Consider the following 23,122-nt stretch of genomic DNA (forward strand, 5'->3'; position numbering starts at 1 on the left):
CCTCTTTCATCTTTTTACCTTAATGTCCTACAGTTGACAAGTTTTAATTAATACTACTACTAATGAACCATAATTAATCCATCACAGATGGAAATAGATCCCAAGCTCTTCCTTTTGTGTTCGATTACTGATGGTGTTATTACGATTTTAGGCAGATTATAATTTAAAAGCCGTTTAACCAGCCGATGAGGTGTAATTAATCTTCATGGAGTGTTTCCCTAATGTGTGGCATCAATTGTCGTCACCTCTGTGTCACAGCTTTAATTGAATTATAGCGGCTATGCAGAGATAAGAGGGGGTACTCCTGCACCTCTTTGCCTTACTCTTTACATAGGAAACAAGGTCACCTGTAGCCTAAGAAGAAGCTGAGAAGAGGTTAAACAGGAACTGGACCTACATAAGACTCTGACCCTACCTTTTCATCTCACCTCCAATCCCCCTCCCCACAAACCTCATCTCTGAGACGCCTTCTGGCCTAAATGATGAAATGCCCTGAAATCTCTTGCACTTGCTTGCTCTCTCCCTGTTTCGTAATTCCTGTCCCTCCCTTGGCCAGGATCCTACATTTGGAGCCCTGTGGTGGAGATAGAGATGTAAATTTTACATGGCGACACATTGGAGCATTTTTAAGCTCCATGTGCAGGAGGATTATTAGTTGGTTAAACAGATTAAAAGTTTCAAAGAGTTTTTAAAATTTTGCAAGAATATTCCAGGGAATGTTATTGTCAGAAGTATTTGATTTTATAAATTAGATTTACATCACCTAAAAAAAGGGGGAAAAAATACAGCTGCCATTGCACAATCATAGACAACCAAAAACTGAAATAAATTCTTACACTTCTGTCTAGAGCATTAAAAGTGAAATTACCTTCGTGGGTTCAAGAAAAACATCAGTTACAGAGTTTTAAGATTTGGATTGATTGGATTCTCTTTTCTCTTCCTCAATAATGACATCAAACATTCTGCAAGTGGATTAAGTCAAAAAGTCATTTTTAATTACAATGTGTTACTTTAGAATTTTGGCTTACTTTGCAGGTAAAAAGGCATTTAAAAGGTTTTCAGTCAGAAATCTTAAACTACTTTTATATGATGGCTTAAAGGTTGAGTTAAGTTAAGTTAAAGGTTTATTATCCACCTGGAAAGAGAAGAAAGACTGTTATTTGTTAAATTAACAATAAGTCTAAAATGTACCTTTTTAGATTTAGGTTAAGCTTAAATGCCAGTTAGCTGAGATGCTATAAATAGGTATGCTTTCACTGGGTGTTTTAATGATGGTGGTGGTGATCATTATCGAACATGTCTCTTCAGGCGACCAGAAGGCCACAGTTCAGTATTCACATCATTTACCAATTTTTCTTTAAATTTATTCTTAATCCAAGAACTGTGATAAAAATAAATAAATAAACCATTAACATAATGTCCTCATGATCTTTAGAAAATCTGGTTAGAAAATTGTATAGTTGTTCTCATACACTTGAAATATTTGGTGATAAATAACAAAACATCTTGCTGTTACACGAATTTGTCTGCTGATCTTGCAAATGGATGTTTTGTCTCTCATCAAGTATATTCTTGATTTAAATGCCCTTTTTCGATTGGATGTTACGAACTGGATGTCAAACATGGGTTCAGTTAAAAATCAAATAGTCTTTGCAGAAGGGGGCTGACCAGGTAAGGTCAGCAAACTCTTTGGTCCTACTGATTCTGACATTTTACCTCTAATGTACAGCATCTTCATGCAATGTCTGGTGCAGTTTGAAGTGACATGATGGGTACAACAGGTATCATGTTAGCTTTGCAGAAATCCTGTAAACTTACTATGTAGTACCCTTTTCTTTCTTTTTTTTTGTTTTTATTTTGCAACCCCCACAACCCCAAAGTGGAACAGCAACTGGTGTTTTTCAACACTTTGCACTTTGAAAGGATAAAACGAACAAGATACGCATCAATTATTGAGCTTAAGAGGTGCAGGGAGGTGGATTTTGTTGCATTGAGACAGAGTTGGGATTGCTGTTTCCAAATCCAATCTTTATCCATTGCTAAGCTAAAAGGCTGCAGTGGAATAAAAGTGGTATCATTTCTCTTATCTAATTCAATATGGCAAATAAATAGATTTGCCAACATCTTTCACTATTGCTTTCTGTTTAATTTGACTTCAATGGAAGTCTTGCCTTCATCTGTTCAGATGACAGTCAAAACTTATATTTTCTTTCTATTTATATTCCTTTAATTAGAAAAAATAATATATATTTAGTGTGGCATATAATACATGATGAGAGATGTGTTTAAAAACTTTAATTATACTTATAAGCCATAAGTGTATAAACACTCACAAGTGAATAAATAGCTCTGTTTATCTTGTGACCAGAACAGAATGAAATCTGAAATGGGTTTAATGGTAGGTTGAGTCTAATTTTACTGGATCGAAGAATATTTGGAGCAACACGGCTTGTGAGATGCGCCAGGTCAACACTGAGGGACAAACCGCAAACTTGCCACAATGTGTGCTGATGACTACATTAGTCTGATCCACCGCAGGGCACACTAAACGAAATAAAGGACTTTAAGTACGGTTTTGTAACCACAGGGCAGAGGGGTCCAGTTTGAGGTGTTTTTGGCAAGATAGTCATTTTTTGGGGGAACTCACTGTAGATACAATAATGTTTAAGTAGGACTTGTGTTGTTTTTAAATGTTTTTTAAGTGTAGTTTTGACATATTGAAGAGGATAGTGTTGCTCAAACTGATTAATGCTCTCCACTGCCCTGTTTGGTTTGAACAGTCAGCTTTTCTGTCTGTGGATTCCCCATACTGAAGCAAAGGCAAGTCCTCTGGGGACCATTACTAATCATCTCAACTGCATTATTCTTTCTCTCCTTTGCCCTCTTCAGCACCAGCAATCAGATCTTACAAGTCAGATCTGCCTTAATGGTAATGAAGCTGCTTGGAATAATTTTTTGGCATATGACAGCTGCTTCAAGTCTTTTTTTATATAAACATACATATATTTATAATTCTACTTGAACATTTGCATACAGTGGTGCCGTTTTTATTTTTCCAATAATTGCAAAGAAAAAACTAATTAGAGATAAATATATATATATGTGTATTTACAAAGAACATTGATATTACATATCTGTGAATGAACCTCTGGGATTAACAGCTCAACTGAAACTGAAATTAGGGAGGGAGTTGTTTTTATTCATTTGGTTGACATCATTTTTGACTGGGTGCCCACCTTTATTCAGAGAACAGGAATCTATCAAAGTGTGATGCGAATGATGATATAAACAAAGGAGATTTCTGGGATTTTAGAAAAAGAGTCACTGATGCACACAAGGCTGGAAAAAGGTTACATAACCATCTCCAAAGGCTCCACTGATTCACAATCAGAGAAATTGTTATGCTCCCCAGGAGTGGTCGACCTATAAAGATCACTTCAAGAGAAAGACATGCAATATTCTGCAAGGTCACAGAGGAACACAGCTTCGGCTCTTTCACAAAAGCATTGTTGCTATATGTTTGCAGTTTTCTGAGTCACGTGGACAAACCAGAAGGCTATTTTGCTGACAGATTAGACCAAGATACATTGTTTAGGTTTAAACAATATGAAAACAGTCTTATAGGGAAGTTTATCCCATCCATGGTATTTGGTGGTAATAGTATGGTTTGAGCCCAGTTGTTTCCTCTAAATCTGTTTTTTTTAATCATTGATGGAACAATGAATTGTCAGCTATGCAAGAAAACTTTAAAGGAACATGCCAGGATATCTGCATGCAAATTGAAGAATATAACAGCTAGCAAGTAGTTTTAGCAAAGCATGGTAAAATAAGATTTCTGTGAAACTAACAGATTATTTTAGGAAATTTAACATCCCCAAATTGAGTGTTCTGCAAAGTTAAAATTATTAAAATGTTTCCAAGCTAATGAATAGAACTCCTCAACAATAATTGACAATATTTACTGCATTTATTGCTACACATAAGAGCCATAACATCTTTTAAAGCTAAAGGTTTTTTACTCTTGGTCCTTAGATGTGTAATATTTTCTTCCACAAAGAAATAGCCATGCATGTTTTTATCTTTTTTGTTTAATTAGGTTATTTTCTTTTTTGTGTAAAAATCTAATGATATTCTGGACTATATTTTTGCATATTTTCAACCATTGTATTAATTTCAATAGTAAATGGTATAATACGATTAGAGAGACCTTGATAACCAAATTAGAAAAACATATCCATGCTGTTTCTACCAATGATGAAAACAGTCCCTCTTAGATCTTCCTTTTTAAGGATGCTCTACAGGTTGTGAATAGGGTTGAGGTCAGAGAATTTTATTGCATAGGTTGGTTTTTCTTTTATACCATGAAAGGAAATTTGCTAACTGGTCGTACTTTGCAGAAGTAATTTTGACACCCTCTGACACCCTAAAGAGGCTAACATCTCACTCCATCACTACTTTGCTGATATTGCAGCCTAGTTGACATGGTGGCCATCCACTAACCAGAATGCCATCCATCTGGACTATCCAGTGCAGCAAAGCATTCATCAGTAAATAAAACTGTTTGGAAATTAATCTTCATGTATTTCTGACTACAAACTACAAACGTTTCTCTTTGTGAGCATTGTTTAAAGGTGGCCTAAATACAACTTTATACACAACAGCAAACCTCTGAAATATCTTGCATGTAGAGGTTCTTGGAATTCCAGAAACAACAAATATCCTACATTTGTAATGACTGAACACAGAGTAGGTAGTATTTACCTATAAAGCAAACGTTAGCTAATTTAGGCTATAGGCCAAAAAAGGCAAAAGTGACAAAGTTGCACATAATGATCTTACCTGTTTCAACACAAATAGTGTGAAATGCAATTACATAAAATTCTTCTTGATTAAATGAATAACCCATGATTCTAAGACCCCTTTCTTTGTTAGACACCACTCTTATTGTCTTCATTGTTAAATTTGAAGCTAGCTAGCATGCAAAGTACACACATAAACCCCTGTGAAAGCACATTGTGTCATTTAGGCTAAATATTATCTCTATATTATTTATGTTTCTTTACCTTTGGAAATCACAGTGGCATTCTTAAAGAGCAAAGAAATTTTAAACCACACAATAATACTCATCTAATTTGCTTCTGTTGCTCATTTCCCATGATGATCCCGAGTCAGACGTCATAGATTATGTTATGTCTTTGTATGTAGCCACTACACAAACAGCACTGTGGTGTAAAGCTGCTATATTGCTTATATTTTCTCAATATAGTCTTTTTTTTGTAAAAGCCCCATTCACTCATCCCACTGTTGAGGCTTTTTAGGCAGTCTCTTGAGAGTCAGATGGATCACTAAGTACATTTGAGCTGCCTGCTGTATAGACCTATGTATAAGTGAATGGAGCAAATGCTTTGTACACACACAAACATGAATGCATGCATACAGGAAAACAGCAGTGCGCTGCAGTCTAGCAGATTTGCGGGGGCTATTTCTTTGTTGTGATCTAATCACTACCTGTCCGTTCAAGGTGTAGTCATAAACAATATGCAGTGATGGTGGGCAGTGAGCAGCATGTGTTCGTATTTGTATGCACGTATGCATGCATGTTTATTTGAGTCTGTTTTATTTTTAATGAGCTAAACCCTTTTGAAAGCTGCATATGATTTTCCATCCCATCTCCTTTTGGGTTATGGCAGCAAAGATTGCAAACACTGTACTTATTTGTGGGTCATAAACAAGTCAAATCCCAACTTATTTTATTCAATGTAGCCGTTTAGTTCAGTCAACAAGGAAGAATTTTAGGGAGGTAGTAGAAAAGAACATGGAAATTAGCCTTTCTATTTTTCTAACTTTAATGGAAAAGACAGTCATTCCAAAAGCAATTCAGAACCACTGACTTGGAACAAAGTAATGACCAGGAAACTGAGGAAGTTTCTAAGTTAAAGTGTTGGGGATTCTGGGTCGGTGAAAGAGGGGGTCTCAGAGGTTTGTTAGGACTGCTCTTAGTAGGATTCACTGACACTGTAACACGAATTTCTTGTCTGGAGGCTGATGCTGTTTTGTTGTCGAACAGCATGTGCGTGTGTGTTTGTGCTGTATGTATGTTTATAATAACTTGAGTCTTTTCTTTCCTCCTTTCCTAAGTTGTATTTTCAGTTTGTGTAAATAATCAAAAACAATGTGAGAAAAGTACTGTTAGGGTTTCAGACCTGTATTTAAACACAGTCCTGGTTTCTATGTCTAAATATCTCTTCTGGAACTTCTAAAGTTGTGTCAACTTTTTGGTTTTCAACAGCACAGAAATGTGCAGATTTCCTCCTTGTATTGGGGCTTTTGGATTTCATCACCTCTTCTGCTCATCCCAAAATCCTCTCGGGATGTTGTCATGATTACACACTCCTCTGTGCTGAGTGCCATCAGCAGCACATGAAATCCGTTCAGCGGGTCATTATCCCCTGCTGCTGCTAATGATGTTGGTAGCTGGTGTGTAACTACTTAGGTGCCTGCTCCCAAGTTAATCAACTCTGGAGAGAAACGGCAAAGACATAAACCCCCACACACTCACCCTAATCTAAAAGTTGGATTTGTTTTTCTTTTCTTTCTGTGAGTTGGTTGAGTCATAGGACTGACTTTGCTACCTTGTTAATTTGAAGGCATGCAGGGTAGAAGCATCTTCTTCCCATGCTACTGGATGAGTCAGCCACTTGGGTTCCCCTGCTCTGATGCTAAGGTCTGGGTCTGTGATAAGGGCTTTTCCTGGGCATCAATCTATCTGCAAGGTAGATGCAATCAGGAGGGCAAAAAGCAAAAAACACTGACAGAAGAGGAAGGAGAAGGCAATGAGGATTTTCAGCAGAGAGCTCACACCCACTCTCTTTGATTTTCCTTTCTAATTTGGCAACGTTTGCTTCCTCTTTACTGCCTCTGACTAAATTGTAAATTCTCCGGCTTATATTTCGCTCAGAAGCTTCCTGCTTTCCCTTCTGCCTCATTCCGCAACTTTAATGTCCTCCTCCTCTTTTACCACCTCCCTCTTCCTCCTCTTTTCAATTCTCTGAGTTCCTCTCAAATGTCAGCATGGCACGAGTGGGTGGCAGGCAGCGCCATCTGAACAAACCCCTTCTAAGGTCTTGCTGCAGTGTGAGGATCTGCTCAAAGAAAAGTGAATGAGCTCCGAATTGTGTGGTGTCGTGTGTCGGCGGGTTCCACAGTGGCCAGAGATGTGTCATTAACAGCTGTCCTGTTTTTTTAAACTTTCATGCATATAACCCTGCTTTAGTTTGTTGCTTAGTGAAGGAGATTGAATGGGCAGACCTGATGCTGCAGCGTGAACACACACACAAAAAGGCAAACATTTTAAAAAAAGAAGGCGCATAAACATGTAAGCGGACATGCTCATCCACAGATTCATACACTGAGGGAAATATGCATCCATCATACATTTCTGCATCTCAAATATACTTGAAAGCAGCTCACACCTGCCAAATCTCACACACACATATTGAGAGCTGGTGTGCTATGACTCAGAGGGGAGCAGCTGGAGTGAAGGCTTCAGTGGCAGTGGTGAGCCATCACCATCTGGAAAAGTACATGTCTCTGTGCCTCCTCAGCCAGCAGAATAAATCACTGGCTCAACATGTTTCTCTTTTTCTTTCTTTATGTTTTCACCTGTATGTGTGTATGTAGAGAATCTGGGGTCACAACACCCCCAAAAAGATGCATTGATGATTTATAACCTCCCTCAGTCACATCTGTACAGTCTGTCATTGTTTTCCTCTCGACTGGTCAGTCCAGTGCTCATATCAGAGGAGCTTTGATCAAGCTTTGATGGCTGTCTCTTCTAATAACCTGATCTATTTGTCTATGCGATGAAGGCTGCATGCTGTGGACACCATCCCTATGCAGAGGGTGGGATTGCCAGAGGAATTATTTACAAAAGAAGTTTATATGTTTTGGTCTTGTCTCTTGTGGCTCTGTCCATTCAGGTTGGGTGGATGTGTCAGCTTGAGTACTTGTGTTTGGGCATAGAGAAAATGAAAACTCTGGGTCTGTAAGGAAGAAACAACAAATCTGGACACATCTGAAGAGAGAGTTCCTTTGACTGAGCTTTTCTTCTCAGATGGACAAATCATATATATACATATACTTATACCTGTTTGCAATCAGAAATTTAGGAGCATTAAGTTCCCCCTGCAAGCAAAATTATGGGATTATTTCTTTATGCCACAGCTGTATGAATATACGGCACACAAAGTCCTGATAAGCCTGACTTTAGCATATGTAGTTTTTGGGTGGCAAACTACAGTAGTATGCAAAAATGTTTTACTTCCAAGGTGCCAGACTTTCCTGTAATCTTTTTAATTAGTTGAGCAATAGTTCTTTAGACTTTTTGAAGGTTTTTCAAAGTTTGGCTGTGTTTAAACTCATTTTCAGAGGATTGTGTGTGTATGTATGTGAATGTGGGTTTCTGTCTTTCTTTTTAAAATTGAAGCCACCTAACTCTGTTCTATGAATGACTGAAACATAAAACAGTACCTAGCTTAATGGATGAACTAGTGCTGTCGAAACATTACTGCCAGCTTAACAAAGGACCGATTTAACTTTGTTAGTAACCTGTGCAAATATGTATAATTTGGTTTTATTTCCTTTGCTGAACTTACAAAAAGTGCCAAGTTGATGCTATTTATCCTGCAAAATTTGAGGAACCCAGACAAGTATACAAGTATAACTTGCATCTTATTAAGGGAGTACTCTGCCTCTCGCCCCCATGGCACCTGATATGCTCCAGTCTAATAACAGCTGTAAACAGGATTAAATGGATATTTTAAAAAAGAAAAAAGGGATTAATGGATGAATGAGCAAGTGAAGGACAAAAACTTTCAACAACACTATTTGAAAATTATGTCCTCAAGAAATATATTTATACACACACATACATATATATCTATAGATATAGATATGGCAGTTTATGAAGAAACAGGGATTGTCTTGAGACTTGCACATATCCATAATGGCTTTGTATTTAGTGTTAAAAATATTACTACTGCTTTGGATACATTGTCTGTCCTTTTGTGGATTCTCCTTTATGAAATAGATGAACTTTGCTGGATACCCAACAGAAGTCTTTGCTCTTTATATCTAAAGACCTGGGTTAGAGATTGACATTTACTACTGTCTTCATAGTTCTTCTATTTCCCCTTCAAAATTTCATTACAGCCAATAACATAGGCCAAGAAGTGGGTGAAAAAAGAGAAAATTAGCAAAAAAAAAAAAAAAAAATCTCCATCATAACTGTGAATAATAACTTTGTGAAGGACTTTAATTATAATCTGTAACTCTTAAGTAATGTTGTTTATGCTTTTCTTATCCTGCAAAGGACAAAACTTAGAGGATTTTTGCGATCAAACTGACTGTAACTGCAAAATATTGGCAGCTTCACTCCAATGTTTTTAATATCAACTTTGTCCTTCCGATGGGATCCCTGCTTGACTGAAGTTACTAATAGTTGCCAACCTGTCTTTTGCTTTGTTTGGCAGGGTATATCACTCAGTAATTCTGCAGGCCACACTTAGCTCGTGTCCTTTGGAAAACTAACATACATGCCAGTTCCCTGTGGACAAGTCCTATAAACACATGAGAGGGAAGGAACACAGACAAACCATGAAAAAGATATACATTGGCAAAACTGCCTTAAAAGTCCCCCGAAATGGTGGCAAACACCCCAAAAAAAGGTAAGAGGGAATCTCTCCAGCCATATTTCCATCCGTCCTCATTTCTTTATGTTTGTCCGTTCATTCGCCCACGAGGTGTCTTCTCTCGTCGCACAGTGGTGCAAAGGCAGCCTCATCCTGCCTCTCAAAGCCCAGAAGTCACGCTGCCTCGTCATCTCATCTCACCAGAGTGAAAACACTCATTACGTGTGACTCAGCTCCTGTTCACAGTGGAGGTCACTAATGGGGGATTTTTCATCCCTGGAGCTACTTAACGTAAAGTCATCCTGTAGCAAACAACAAACACCTGTATTCCCCTGTGAGCGCCTACCAATCAAAATGTAGCGGGAGGTGAGGTGGTGGGCACTGCTGGATAATGCAGCACTCAAATGTCAGTTGAGACATTCATTGAGTCACTCTGTAGGCAGCTATTTTTCACTCACTGGCATATAGCTGCAGATGCAGCAGCTCTTAATGAAACATAAACAATTTATAATTTCACTTTCAATTCAGCATTAATTCTGTTATGGCACTACATTTACAAGTGACTGACAGGAAACCGAATATGTACAAAAGTTTCTTGGCGCAGAGCTGTGCTGGAGGCAAAAACATTGAGACTGGTCAATCTGAAGGACAATTCTGCTGAGGATAACAAGTTAGTTAGCTAAGTAGCATGTATAAAAGGAAGTTTTATAAAGTGGTGCAGCTTTAAAACACATTCACATGTTTTTCAGACATGTAATTGCATATCGCTGGCCTAGATGTTACTCACAAAACTATTTAGGCAAGAATTAATTTCATATGTATAGTAAATGGGTATCAACGGCACATATTTGTTGGCTAACAAATCAATTCATCCAAAATCCAAAAAGATTCATATAAAATGTTTGACCACCCTTAAATTTAAATCATAGTTTAGACAAAAATGCAAAACAGTCTGGATGAAGTTCTGTAAAAAGTCTTGATGGACTTTGTCTATTTTTCATTCCATTGACTGCAGAAAATGCAGTCTCGTAATCAAATAGAAACAAGATGTACCTCCTGTTACCTGTACCAATAAAATTGAATTGTAACCTGTCCCTGATGTTTTTACTTCCTAACTCAGCCTCCTGTCTTTTAGTATCAATGATCTTGTTAAAAGAGAGAAAAACAGACAAATAGAAAAAGTGAAAAGAGCAACGTGACCACATCTCCATCCATTTTGTGCTATCTGTTATCCAGCCACAGATAGTCATTACCTTCCTTCCTCCATCTGTCTATCAATACAAGGTCCATTAAGCCAAGCCGTGCACTCTCAGATTCATCAGAGCAACAGACATTTCCTCTTTTGCCACTCACACTTGCCCTTTGATTAGATTGAAGCCCAGGTAATGCACATACTCTAAAAATAGTCATCACTGTGCTGCCTTGCTAAATTACATGTTGATGATATCACTGTTTTGTAAATCTTAGCCTTTGGGGTCTATTCTTATAAGGTACTCGAGTTTGTAGGCTCATATGTAATCACAGAATTTGCTTCCCTATTTTCCATCAGGCCAATCACACTAGCGATTGGATTTCGGTCTAATAGTGAAAAAGATCCTATGCTCAAAGGTCCAGTTGCTTAAAAAGATGTTTCCATGTTTACTGCTTGGCTTTTTAATTAAAGCTTGTGTATTGGTTTCATGTTTTCTTGATGCAAAGCACATTTCCAAAGAACTTCCCTGCTTTTATCACCCTCTCATGATGTCCTCATCACGCAATGCATGGCTGTTAAAAATATATAGACCTTTATAAGTCAATTTAGATAAGGACAGACCCGTGTTACAATCTTGCTTCCTCCACTGTATGCTCTGAACACAATAATTTCCTGTTATGTGTGCATATAGCTCATTGCTGGAACAGAAGGAGGACTTGCGGAAAAGACTTTCCTACACAACACACAAACTTGAGCTGCTGCAAAGCGAGTTTGACTCCACTAGGCAGTACCTGGAGACCGAGCTACGCAGAGCACAGGAGGAGCTGGACAAGTTCACTGATAAGCTGCGCAGGTGGGCTCACACTGCATGCTGTACATCACTTAGAGTAATACAAGGCCATAGATTATGCTATGGCACAGAAGGAAAAAAAAGCTGTTTAGGGATTTTGGACAACATGTCTTGTTTTTAGGGCTGTAACACTCTATTCAGTTTACCCTACATGTAGAAGAACAAGAGAATGGCAATAAGGACACAGAAAAATCTTTTTTTTTTGCAACAGTTTGGATAAAATGCATGCTTGTTTATAGTTTTACACTGCACAATAAGCCAGTAAGGATATAAAAAGATACATATAATATTAATGGAATCCAAAATCTTAGGTAGTGTCTATTTTGAAAGATACAAATATATATATATAGATTTTCCACTAACTTCTAATTATGCAGTTAGACGAAGCAGTGAGGACTCATTCTGACATGGAGAAAAAAGGGCATTGTATTGTGAAACGATACAAACAAAAAGAAAGGAAACGTGTGTTTCGTCACATATTTCTTTTTAGTATCAATGCTGCTTGGCACTTTTAAATGGTGCCACATTTGTAAGGAACATGCATATGTGGGATGAGCAGCAGGGTTGAGTATTTGGGTTGTGCCCATGAAAAATTAGTTTTAATTTTGCAATTGAACGCCATGACTGCCCTTAACCATCAGGCCTGTTTGCACCAGTGCTGTCAACATGTGCACTGGAACATGGACACGTTGGAGGAATCTTATGTTCAGTGATGAGTTCAGATTCTGCCTGTGGAAGTTGTATTGTATAGTTCGAGTGTGGAGGCGACTTAGAGAAAGCTATGCTCATTGCTGCACCGATATGGTAAGAACTGTTGGTGGAGGCATTGTGATGTTGTAGAGTGGAATCTCCCTCACTGAAAAACCAAAGCTTGTCATCATTGGAGGACATCTCAAAATTGTTCAATTGCCAACATGTTTTCGTTTTTCAGACTTAAATCATCAAATCTAATAAACAACACCAAACAAAAGTCAATAGCATAATCAGTTATTTGGCATCTTCTGAAAAGATTTGGTAAGTTTTTCATGGGCACAACTGACATAATCATCCCACAAATACATTTTCTTTACAAATGTATCACCAAGGGAAATAAACAGGCTCTCTAAATGTAAAAGATTTATTGCTAAGAAGCATTGGTACAACAGAGAACTAATCCACCAAATTTCCCTTTGTCCTAAATTTGTCATTAATGATCACCAGACTAATTTCAGCAACTGCAACTCAAACATTAACATTTCTTTTGCCATTTTACAGTTAAAAATCTTTTAAAAGAATTACGTCCCCTTTATAACCTCAGTGTGCTGTTTTGGATATCTTCCTCTCCATTAAACGACAGTCTAAAGGTGCTGTATATTATTTTTACAACCTCCTATAAAGCTTAGTAAGCCCATTGTCTTAGTCATTCAGGGAGATGCTCTGTACCAAGATTACAGGACATCTGGAGGACATACATTCAAATTATTAATGGTTTTTTTCTAAGAGCTAGCCACAATTTCAGAAAATTCAAAGTGCTACATAGATTAGTCTTCAACCAGGCCACATAAGATATTCATGGACGCTTCACCACTAAGTATGCAATGCTGTGATGATACAGCTGCAACAGCATCTTGTAAGGATTGCTTTCCTATTACCTTTGCCTACAGCCATTGTTGCCTGGCTAGTTTTTTGTTTTGCTTTGCTAAAAATAAAAAGCTACATCGAGAGGAGAAAGGAAGAGAGGGAGAAAGGCAAAGGGGAGAGAAGAAGACCTTAGTGGGAGTAATTGAATCACACCCCTGAATGCAAGATCTACTAATTAATAATATTGTCACTAAATTGTATCCCCTGTGAAAAACACTCCTCTTTATTTGGGTAATTTATTTAACTAAACAAATAATTATACATAAACTCCAATTATAATACCAGATGACTCATTTTGGGGGCTTTCAAGTGTTAATTTTATTTGAAACACAAAGAAGTATCCATGTTTTGCAGGCAACAGAAAGCTGTGGAGGAAAGTATTGTAAAATAAACTAAATCTATCTAACTTTTTGAACCAAATTAATTTATTTTTTATCCTGTCTAGCATCATGACAGCAGAATGATGGTCTAACTGCAGTGTTGTGCCAAATAAATTTGCCTAACCAAGATGAGATTTATAGATTTAAGGCTCCTCTTGAAACTTAAGTACTATTTTTTATTTTTAAATTTGCTTCAAAATGTACATATTAATGCTGGACCTGACAGGAGGGACAAAAGACAAAGGGAAGGAGAGAGTTAACAGAAAAGAAAAGGAGCAAGTGACGAGAGTGAAAATGAGATAAAGATAGAGATAGAACACAACTACAATTGTACAGTCAAGCCCAAGCCGATGAAAATGTAGACAACCAGCTGCTACACATGCAACAAAACAGAAAATTACTTACAGCCTCTGTGAGAAAACGCAACAGACAATCATCAGGAGCATCTGCAGCAAGAAAAACAACAAGTGAGTGCAAGATATGAGGAATGAGTTGCATTAAGTGATCATAAAATGCAACCGCATCTCCTCAAAGGATGAGAAGCTTGGCAATATGCCTGTTTCTAGTTTGGAAAGGGAACCAGATACTTCTGTATATTCAGTATGTAAACACAATATTATCTGCGAGTGAACACCGTTGCTTATTGTCTGGTTTAGAATACAAAGCAGCTACTCGGCTCTGCAGAGGATCAACCAAGATCTGGAGGAAAAGATCCACAGAAACGTAAGTGTTTAAATTTGTGTGTATGTTTTTAAAGCCTTAGAATTCGTAAGTGCATGCTGCACCCACACAAGGAAGAGAAGCATCCAAGCAAGTCATGGAGTATGGAGATGGCACAGAACACTGGGACCCAGATTGAAAATAAATCCCCTGCTGTTGGTGCCACTGACATTAATTATGGCTTATTACAAGTGGTTGTCCTCCTCCCATTGGCAAAGTGATAGCAAGCCCATTGTTCCTCAGAGCAGCACAGCTCACTTCATTTGTCAGACATTGCTTTTGCCTGTGGAAAGATACAATTAACTAGTTTTTCTGAAAATACTGTATGACCAACAGGTGTCTTTGCTGGTGAATAGATGGCTGAAAAATGCTCATATAACAGGTTTGTTTCAGTAAAATATAACAATCATTACAGTCACTATAGCTGTGTATACGAGGTGAAATACCAGGTATAGATAATAAGGAGCCGAAGGTTACCCAGCTTTCTGAATGAAGAAAATTGGTCATTTTTTAAAATAAAGGCCAAACAGTTTTTTTTCTCCATGAGGAGAGTTCTCATCAGCTGTTATGGATTCATCTCACGTACATCTTCCTCAAGGGTGAGAGAGGTGCTGAGTAAGTCTCTGCAATCGTAAAGCTTGTTTACTCCAGAGGTGCCACAAACCCATCTGACCCCCGGGCTCTGCACAACTACAAAGAATGTAATTACAAGACAGATAAACACAAGCGTCTGTGCTTCTCCTCTCACCATTCTCCAAACAGCTAAAACTTTGCACAGTTAAACTGGAAAAACAAATTCAGTTTACAGCTGCCATAAAAACCAAGGACCTCAGCCGAGCCAAAGTCCTTACGTGTTATCAGTAAGTTTGGGGACTCAGTGATTTATCAATGAATTAACTTTACATTTACACAACATGCAAAATCCAAAGAGAATGTATTAATTGGGAGCTCAATTTAGTGATAGTAGCTTGTTAATCTTCTGGCCCAAAGTACTTGTATTCAGTTAAACCTCTCTTACCAATCCATGGTCTCTGTACCTATATTTAGAGCCAGATTCAGGTGCACTAAGATTACATTTATACATATACCAGGGTCTATGTTTTGATAATAAAACATGAAAAACAATATCTGAAGGCTCTTTTTAAGAGTGTATGTACATATTGTAGTTTTTTCTGTCAGAAAATGTTCTGGGATGAAGGTTGTGATTATTTCTGTCATGTCATATGAGTAAAACTCCAAGGTGAACATTTTGTCCACATTGTGGGTAGACTAAAAAGCAATTTTTTACTTTCTGAAAAAGTAAAAAAAAAAGTAAAAAAAAAAAAATCATCAAATAGAAGCACTTGTGTCTTCATAAAAATAAATCAGAGCACTCTGAAAATGAAACAGGGTGCATCACTTCTTCTCCTGGCAGCTGCTACTTATTGGGAACAATTGAGAAAAAAAGTGACCCTTTGCAGACACACATCCAGAAAGTCAAACTTGGTAACATGGAGAAGAATTAAGTTTGAAGAAAAACATATGACCCATCCCTCCACTCCCTCTCTGCTGTGCTTCAGCTCTACAGTCAATGAAAGGCGTAAAATGTTTTCTCTCTCCTGTAGGGAAATAGCATGATGAAAACACCAAGGCATTCATATTTTAGACTTCCAATTTTTCATGGCTAACATGCATGCACGAATAGTTACTTAAACTGATCAATTCCTCTTTGGTTGTTGTCAGTCACAGCACCATGATGATGAAAAACGAGCTCTCAGCAGAGAGATCATTGTCCTCAACAACCACCTGATGGAGGCAAAACTCACCATTGAGAAGTTGCAAGAGGACAACGTAAGATAAAGTTATACTGCCGTTTTCTCTCAATTTTAATTTATTCAAGGAGAAACAAGCCGTTCATGGTGGTTCAGTCTTGTTTCAAGCTACAACTGCATGCTAAAACTGAACAAAATTATAAACTTATTTTATGCAAATGTTGCTTTGTTTATGCTGTCTGCCATTTTCTCTTAATGTTTAAAACACATGTAGACTACCACCCATTTCTGCTGCAGAATTATATGCTCTTGCTTAGGTTTGATTTGTATTTCCTGGGTTGCTATTCATGCAACGCATCCAAGTGCCATTGTTTCAAAGGTCATGTAAAAAGATGCATCAGAGCACCTTGCACAGTAGCTAGTTTTTAATGTCTGTTAGGTATATCAGGATTTTTAAGGAAGGGGTTGAGCTCCGAAACCTCTATTTTTTCCAGGAAATATGCAAAAATGCACAAGCAAATTGCATTTAGTCTTCTGAAGAAATTTAAGTTACTGTGAATTAGCTTGCATGGTCCTAATAGCTTTACACATCTGTTTCTTGCTAAGAAAATAAGCTATCTCCCTCCCAAAAAGCTTCTTCTGCTTTCCGACTATTCTCCATCATGTTGAAATTCTAAATTAAAAGAAGCATTTAATTTGATGCTAAATCAATCTAAATGTGGAAAACTTATTATTGTAGAACAAGATACTGCTGTGACTTATCATATAAAGAAAATCATACCAAAAAAAAAAAAAAAAAAGGAAAAAAATCTTAATTAATTGTTTTGATTTTATCATTTTGCTCATGGTAAATAACAACAGCAACTACTAAATCTAATCTTGTGAAGTTCTTATAGTGCAGTCTTTCCTTTTCCAAATCCATAAATGCATAACAAAAAAAGAACAGATTCATTACCAGAGATTCTGGAGAGTAAACTGCAATACAATTGCATTACTGACATAACTGATGCATGTTTTTTTTTTTTATATGCATCCCTGCCTGTGTTCTTTGTTGATTGTGTCCATGTTGTACTTCTGCAGGATTTGTACAGAAAGGACTGTAACTTGGCTGCTCAGCTGCTTCAGTGCAACAAGTCTCTTTACAGGGCCCAGCTCTCTGAGGTGAGACCTGCACTTACTTTCACAAGCTTGGAATATCATTTTTCCCATTTTAACTGCCCCTGAATATGATTTGGTTTAGATTCACCCACTCAGAAAGCATTTTTAAAGATCAAGAACATAAAAGATCTTCAGTTGTTTTGTGCTGTGAATCAGAGTTAATAAAGAATGAACACATTTCCATTTCAACCGTATGACATGACTGAGGGATTGGAGGAGCAGTGCTAAGCTTAATTTTGGAAGAATTTTTAGTCTTCACTGTAACAAGAAGGTCGTCTTGCCCTTTGTGAGCCAGAACAGATAAGAGACAAGACTTGGCAGAGTAATGGGAACTGGAGGGGATTGCAGGAGGTACAAAGATGCAGTAAAAGACCCAAAGCTGTGTGTTTTTGGCTAAATACCCTTCACCTTAAAGAGACAAGGTTTAAAAAAACCCTAGTAGCTTCAATTTTAACTGGCTAGCAGAGTTACAGCCTATAAACAGGAGCTATGTATTAAAGGCTTCCTAGGTTTGGTAATTACGTCATTGTTTAACAACAGTAAAGCACAAGTCAGCAGAGATACTACTTCAAGGCAAAGTATGAAGCAATCTGAAGGACAGTTAAGGTAAAACTACAGTGTGTGGTGAAATGCAGATGAAGACCACACTGCAGCCTCATCATACTATCCTGCTGCTGCTTGTGAAAAGAATGCATGTGGTATTGATGAGTATTTAAACACTAGGCCAGCTTGGCTCCCCTTTCTGCTGCATCAGCTGTGGGCTTTGTGCCTTTACCCACGTGACAATGAAGCTAGCAAGTGTCCACAAGGTTAAAGAATGCCTGTGCACGTTTTACTCATATGGCTGAATGGAAATATCAATGAAAAGTGCATTTGGTTGCGTAAGACTCATAAAATATCAGCCTTAGATAAAACAAGAAAAAAAAAAACAGCACATGCAAACGCAGGCACAGCCAAAGATCTATCATAGAGTGAAGTGTTCTGCTTGCTCTCTGTTAAACATAATGGGGGTCAAAGGCTATACATGCACTCACTGTACAGTATGTCCACCCGTCTGCTGGTCCTGTGGGTGGAAGCTAATCGAAAGCATATTGATGAATGGTGCTGCAGCATTTTTGAGAAGTACAGTGGCTCTTCAGTGCCTGCTGAAGTGCTTTAGTCGTTTGTTTTGCTGGTAAATAAGCACAGAGAGGGTATGAAATGACTGGGCTCACATTATGAGCAACACATAGAAAAAGCTCAAAATGATTGTGTTCAAAACAAACCTAAATAAAAAAAATAATAAAAGGTGATGACAGTAATTAATCTGCATTAAGTTTGGTTGTGATCAAACTCTTATAATACAACATGTCTTTTCCTGTTCTTTATGGTGTTTGTCTCTTCTCTAACTAGTTATAATTAGCTTGCCTTTGATTGCCAATTAGGAACAACTGAATAGATTCCTGATCATGAAGCGCTGCTGTTAACTTATTGCTTGTTGCTATGGAGAGGTAAGGAAAGTGGATGGAAGCTTTCTTACTGAGAAATGCTCAAAATAGGACAATGTCTTTCTCTTCTAAGGCAAGCATTTGTCACATATATATATATTCTTATCTTCTGCTAAGGTTGTGGTCACTGAAAATCACACAATTATGGTCATGAACACAATTATTGCAAAGTATGTAAATATGTTATGGATACAGTGCGGTGTTATACTCAGAAAGAAGTGACATACTGACACACATACTGAGTTACACATTAATGCATTTCATTAAAACATTACACCATACTATGGGACTACAGTTCTGCATAGAAACAGCCATTAATAGGCAGTTTTTAGGATAACACCCATTTACAGATTAAAAGCTGACGATCCTTAGTGAGTTGTGGAGTCTAATCCAAAATATGAGACACCAACTGCTGATTTGGATCATTGGTGACTATAGACAGCCTGTGGCAGAATACTATTAGAAATATGGGACCAAGTTCTTCCAATGTGGCTGCTTCTACAACCATGATTTATTTACGTAAGACCTAGATACTCGACTCAAAGATAGTGCAGGGTCACTACAACACAAATTGCTCACCAAGTGCATGCACAAAAATGTTGAACCCTTTTAGTTTAAAATGTTTACTGATGGACTGTATTTATATAGTGCTTTTCTAGTCATCTTGGCCACTCAAATGGCTTTAACACTATATATCACATTCACAAAGCACTTCTGTTGTTATATAGAAAGTGCTTTGTAGATCAGGAGGCAACATGGGGTTCAGTGTCTTGCCTAAGGGTACTTCGGCATGTAGTCAGGGGAAACCTGGAATCGAGCCAACAACTTTCAGGTTGGCAGACAACTGTTCTTTCTCCTGTGCTACAGCCACCCTGGTGGTGATGTGTAGTGATGACATCATGTAAATAAAACTCCTTCTCATGCAAAAGGAATCTTTTACTAATTTAAAACCTCCATGAAAGACTCTGTTAAAGTTCAAAGTCTTCTTTCAAGATCTACAAGCTTTTCAGATCCGGTATTATCACACATCTTGGGTGAGCTGATTGAAAACACAGAAAACAGACAGAGCAACCTTCTTCATGTTAGCTCTTTCAAAGGTAGATCCCAAAGCAGAACAGGTCTGGAGCTTTGGTTTTGCACTCACATCTGCTTTGTTCACTGTTACTGCAGAAATTAACACCTACTAGAAATATAAATCAATTTTTAATTCCACTCGGTTTTTCTTTTAGTTTTTTTTTTTTTTTTCTTTCAAAAATTCTATCACATGTGTGGAGACTTTAGGTCATTAGGTGGTGCTTTACTGCGGTCGATGAAGAATGTGACCGCTTTGAAAAATGTGTAATCAAATCTGAATATGCCCTCAATGTCTCACAATTGTATTTGTAGATATGATCTGATCACACGTTAGCAGAAGGTCTGATCAAGGCCTTATCAACTCTTGAAATTGGTGAGTTATAAGTAAAATCATGTCAAGAATCAGGGAAGTATCTCATTAGCATCCAGTTATACTAATTTCCTATACCTGTACTGTAACCTATGCCTGTAAATCAGCCAAACAGATCACTGACTGACACATTACAGTTTTGGGCAAAGGTTTGGGAAAAATAATACATTATGTCAGAAAAATAATCAATGCTGGAAAACCTGCATTTAAAAGGAGTCACCACATATTTTTTTCTATTGACAACCTGCCAAACTGACTTTACAGCTTGACACAGAAAACTCGTACATTTTAGTGAGCCCTACAGTAAACTTAAATTGTTTTGTCGTTTAAAGGAGCCTGTAATGTTAACAGCCTGATAGACTTTTTGATTAAATTGACTCTAGGGAGTGTTTTGTAGTGCAACGAACTGTACAGTCTTTTAGACACAATTTACATTCAATAGATAAAGAGGTTTAGTTTGACAATTGTGTGTACAGGATGCAAAAGAATCACAAAATATCTCCCTTAGCTGATACAGGAACAGTTTTATTGCATCTTCTCCCGTCCTCCTCTTTCTTATTTCTTTTATTTTTAGCTGCCTGCTGATTTTCAAGAGCGACTGACCATGCACCTAGAAGAGTCTCCTCTCTGCCATACCTACCCTGAGTCTGTGCCAGCTTCTCTCATTGCCAAAGTGCTGGAGAAAACAGATGAAGCCTGCAGCAGCAGCCAGGCCTCCCGCTCCCCCAGCCCCCAAACCCAGGACCACACTTTCATTCTGGAGAGATTGGGTGGGGAGCGGCTGGGGCTGCGTGCAGCCTACAAATCTGACCTGTACAGCAGTGACACAGCCCTGTACTGCCCTGATGACCGTCACCGTGAGCGAAGGCCCAGCATGGATCTTCACGGTCAGAGGAAGCTTCTGTATGGACCTCAGAACTCCACTGACAGCACCCCAGAGGAGGGTTCAGTGGGGTTGAGAGCCGGCTTCTCCCAGGAGCACTTTGCCAAGTTCCCTGCTACATTGGGGGGAGGCTCCAGCTCTTACTCCAGCTTCAGTGGAGGAGGGTCTGAGGACAAAGGCAACGAGGCGCCCAGCAGTGCAGCTTCCTCCCCACACCATCACTCCCTCTACATGGACTGGAGGGATGCAGGGGACTATGAAAGAAAGAGTGACTCATCCTGGGAGAGGGACAGTCCAGGAGGCTTTGGCAATGCTCATTCCTTCCAACAGACGGAGCTTAGCCACCACCAGAACGGCAGCTCACCAGTCTACAGCCGCACCATGTCCTCCTGTTTCAGTGAGCCCTACGAGCCACTTCCTCCATCTTCTTCACCAAGTGTGGCCTATGGAGACAGTCGTCGAGGCAGCACATTAGCACCTGAGGAGGAGGAGCTAATTGGTAGATGGAGACAGCTCAGTGTTGAGGACTTAAGTGCCCAGAGTTATCGCAGCCCAGGCCGAGCATCACCTTACAGCTTCTCAGAGCAGCATTTCTCCGTCCGGCCTGCTAAGATCCGGCTTGGACCGCTCTACAGCAGCTTCCAAGAAGGGGCTGATTACTACCATCATGGAGCGGGTGCCATGGACCCGGTGTGGGTCGCTGCTAGTCCCAGCCCCGAATGCAGCCCAGGTCTGCGACAGGCGCACAGCCAAGCACACCTGTACCGAGCAGAGGACAGCCAGGGTTCGGAGCACAGCCTCTACCACTCAGGAAGCTCCAAGGATAGGGAGGGGAACGTTGCTGCTGGGGGCCAGAGCACCGATTATGTAGACCCAAGTCCTAACAGCTCCACCGAGTCTCTCAACCAGAGGTCCCTGGAGATGGCTGCAGAGATGCAGCACTATCAAGTGGAGATGCACAACATGCCTGCACAGGTCAGCCAGTCGCCACCACCTGCCCCACCTCCTCCTCCCCCATACAACCAAAAATTTGGCTCTCTGGGACTTTCAAGGAAGGACAGTCTAACTAAGGCCCAGCTTTATGGAACACTTCTGAACTAAAGGACTTTCTAGTCAGGCTCAGTCTTTAATAGAACACACAAGGCATTGGTATGTGCAGCTGCACCTTCTGTTGGTGCTACCATTTGATAAAAAGTAGTCCAACAAGCAGCCAGGTGCCAAATCATTCATAAAATGTAACTACTGCAGATGACTTAAAAGCCTTGATTGAATGGCAGTGGATAGCAACTGTTTACAACTCATATGTCTGGAAGAAAGAAATCATGATTCAAGATCTTGATGAGCAGGAACACACATAGTGGAGCTCATGGAACTATTAAAACACATAAGAAAGTGTTTGCATTTGAATTACAAATCTAAGAAAATATATACTTACTAAAAATCGAATGATATATTTTGTATGTTGCTGTTAGAAACGAAATACATCTAAAACATGCAAATCCGCCTGATGATCCTGGAACTTGTATATAAATTCAAAACTGCAGATGCTCTTTTGAAAACTCTTCCCTGTGAACTCGTTATTTTTAAACAGCATTGGCTTTATGAAGATTGCTGAGTTTGGAAAGAAAACAAATGAACCCCTTAGATGACACCATACATTTTTCTTCTGTTAATTGAATTTGACAATATTGATAAATGTGTTTTGTTTAAACGTTTTGAGGTGTAAACATCTGTTTTAGCGGTCAGTATTACTTTATTTTTTGCTTTTTTTTTTGTCCCTACTGAGAGGTTTTCCTGCCCCCATTCTACCTCAGATATGGATCTCCACACCCCATTGAGCCCCTGTAACCCCGTTTCTTTGACAATGATGCATGTTTAAATATTTTGGTTGTTTTGTTCACTTAATAAAGCACAAATTATACACAGAACTCCTCTCAGCCTTTTTTTT

The 23,122-nt window shown here is 38.6% G+C and overlaps 1 protein-coding gene across 1 annotated transcript; it reads left to right on the plus strand.

Moving 5' to 3' along the window:
- The first annotated feature begins 9,536 nt into the window (after nt 1–9,536).
- si:dkey-174m14.3 (uncharacterized protein LOC563117 homolog) lies at nt 9,537–23,102 on the plus strand. Its single transcript, XM_041976610.1, has 6 exons — nt 9,537–9,725; nt 11,573–11,734; nt 14,388–14,454; nt 16,174–16,281; nt 17,283–17,363; nt 20,866–23,102. Exons 1-6 carry the CDS (start codon nt 9,628–9,630, stop codon nt 22,273–22,275), a joined length of 1,926 nt encoding a protein of 641 aa, XP_041832544.1. The 5' UTR covers nt 9,537–9,627; the 3' UTR covers nt 22,276–23,102.
- The last annotated feature ends 20 nt before the right edge of the window (nt 23,103–23,122 follow it).

The sequence above is a fragment of the Melanotaenia boesemani genome, chromosome 22 (assembly GCF_017639745.1).
Source record: "Melanotaenia boesemani isolate fMelBoe1 chromosome 22, fMelBoe1.pri, whole genome shotgun sequence".
NCBI lineage: Eukaryota > Metazoa > Chordata > Actinopteri > Atheriniformes > Melanotaeniidae > Melanotaenia > Melanotaenia boesemani.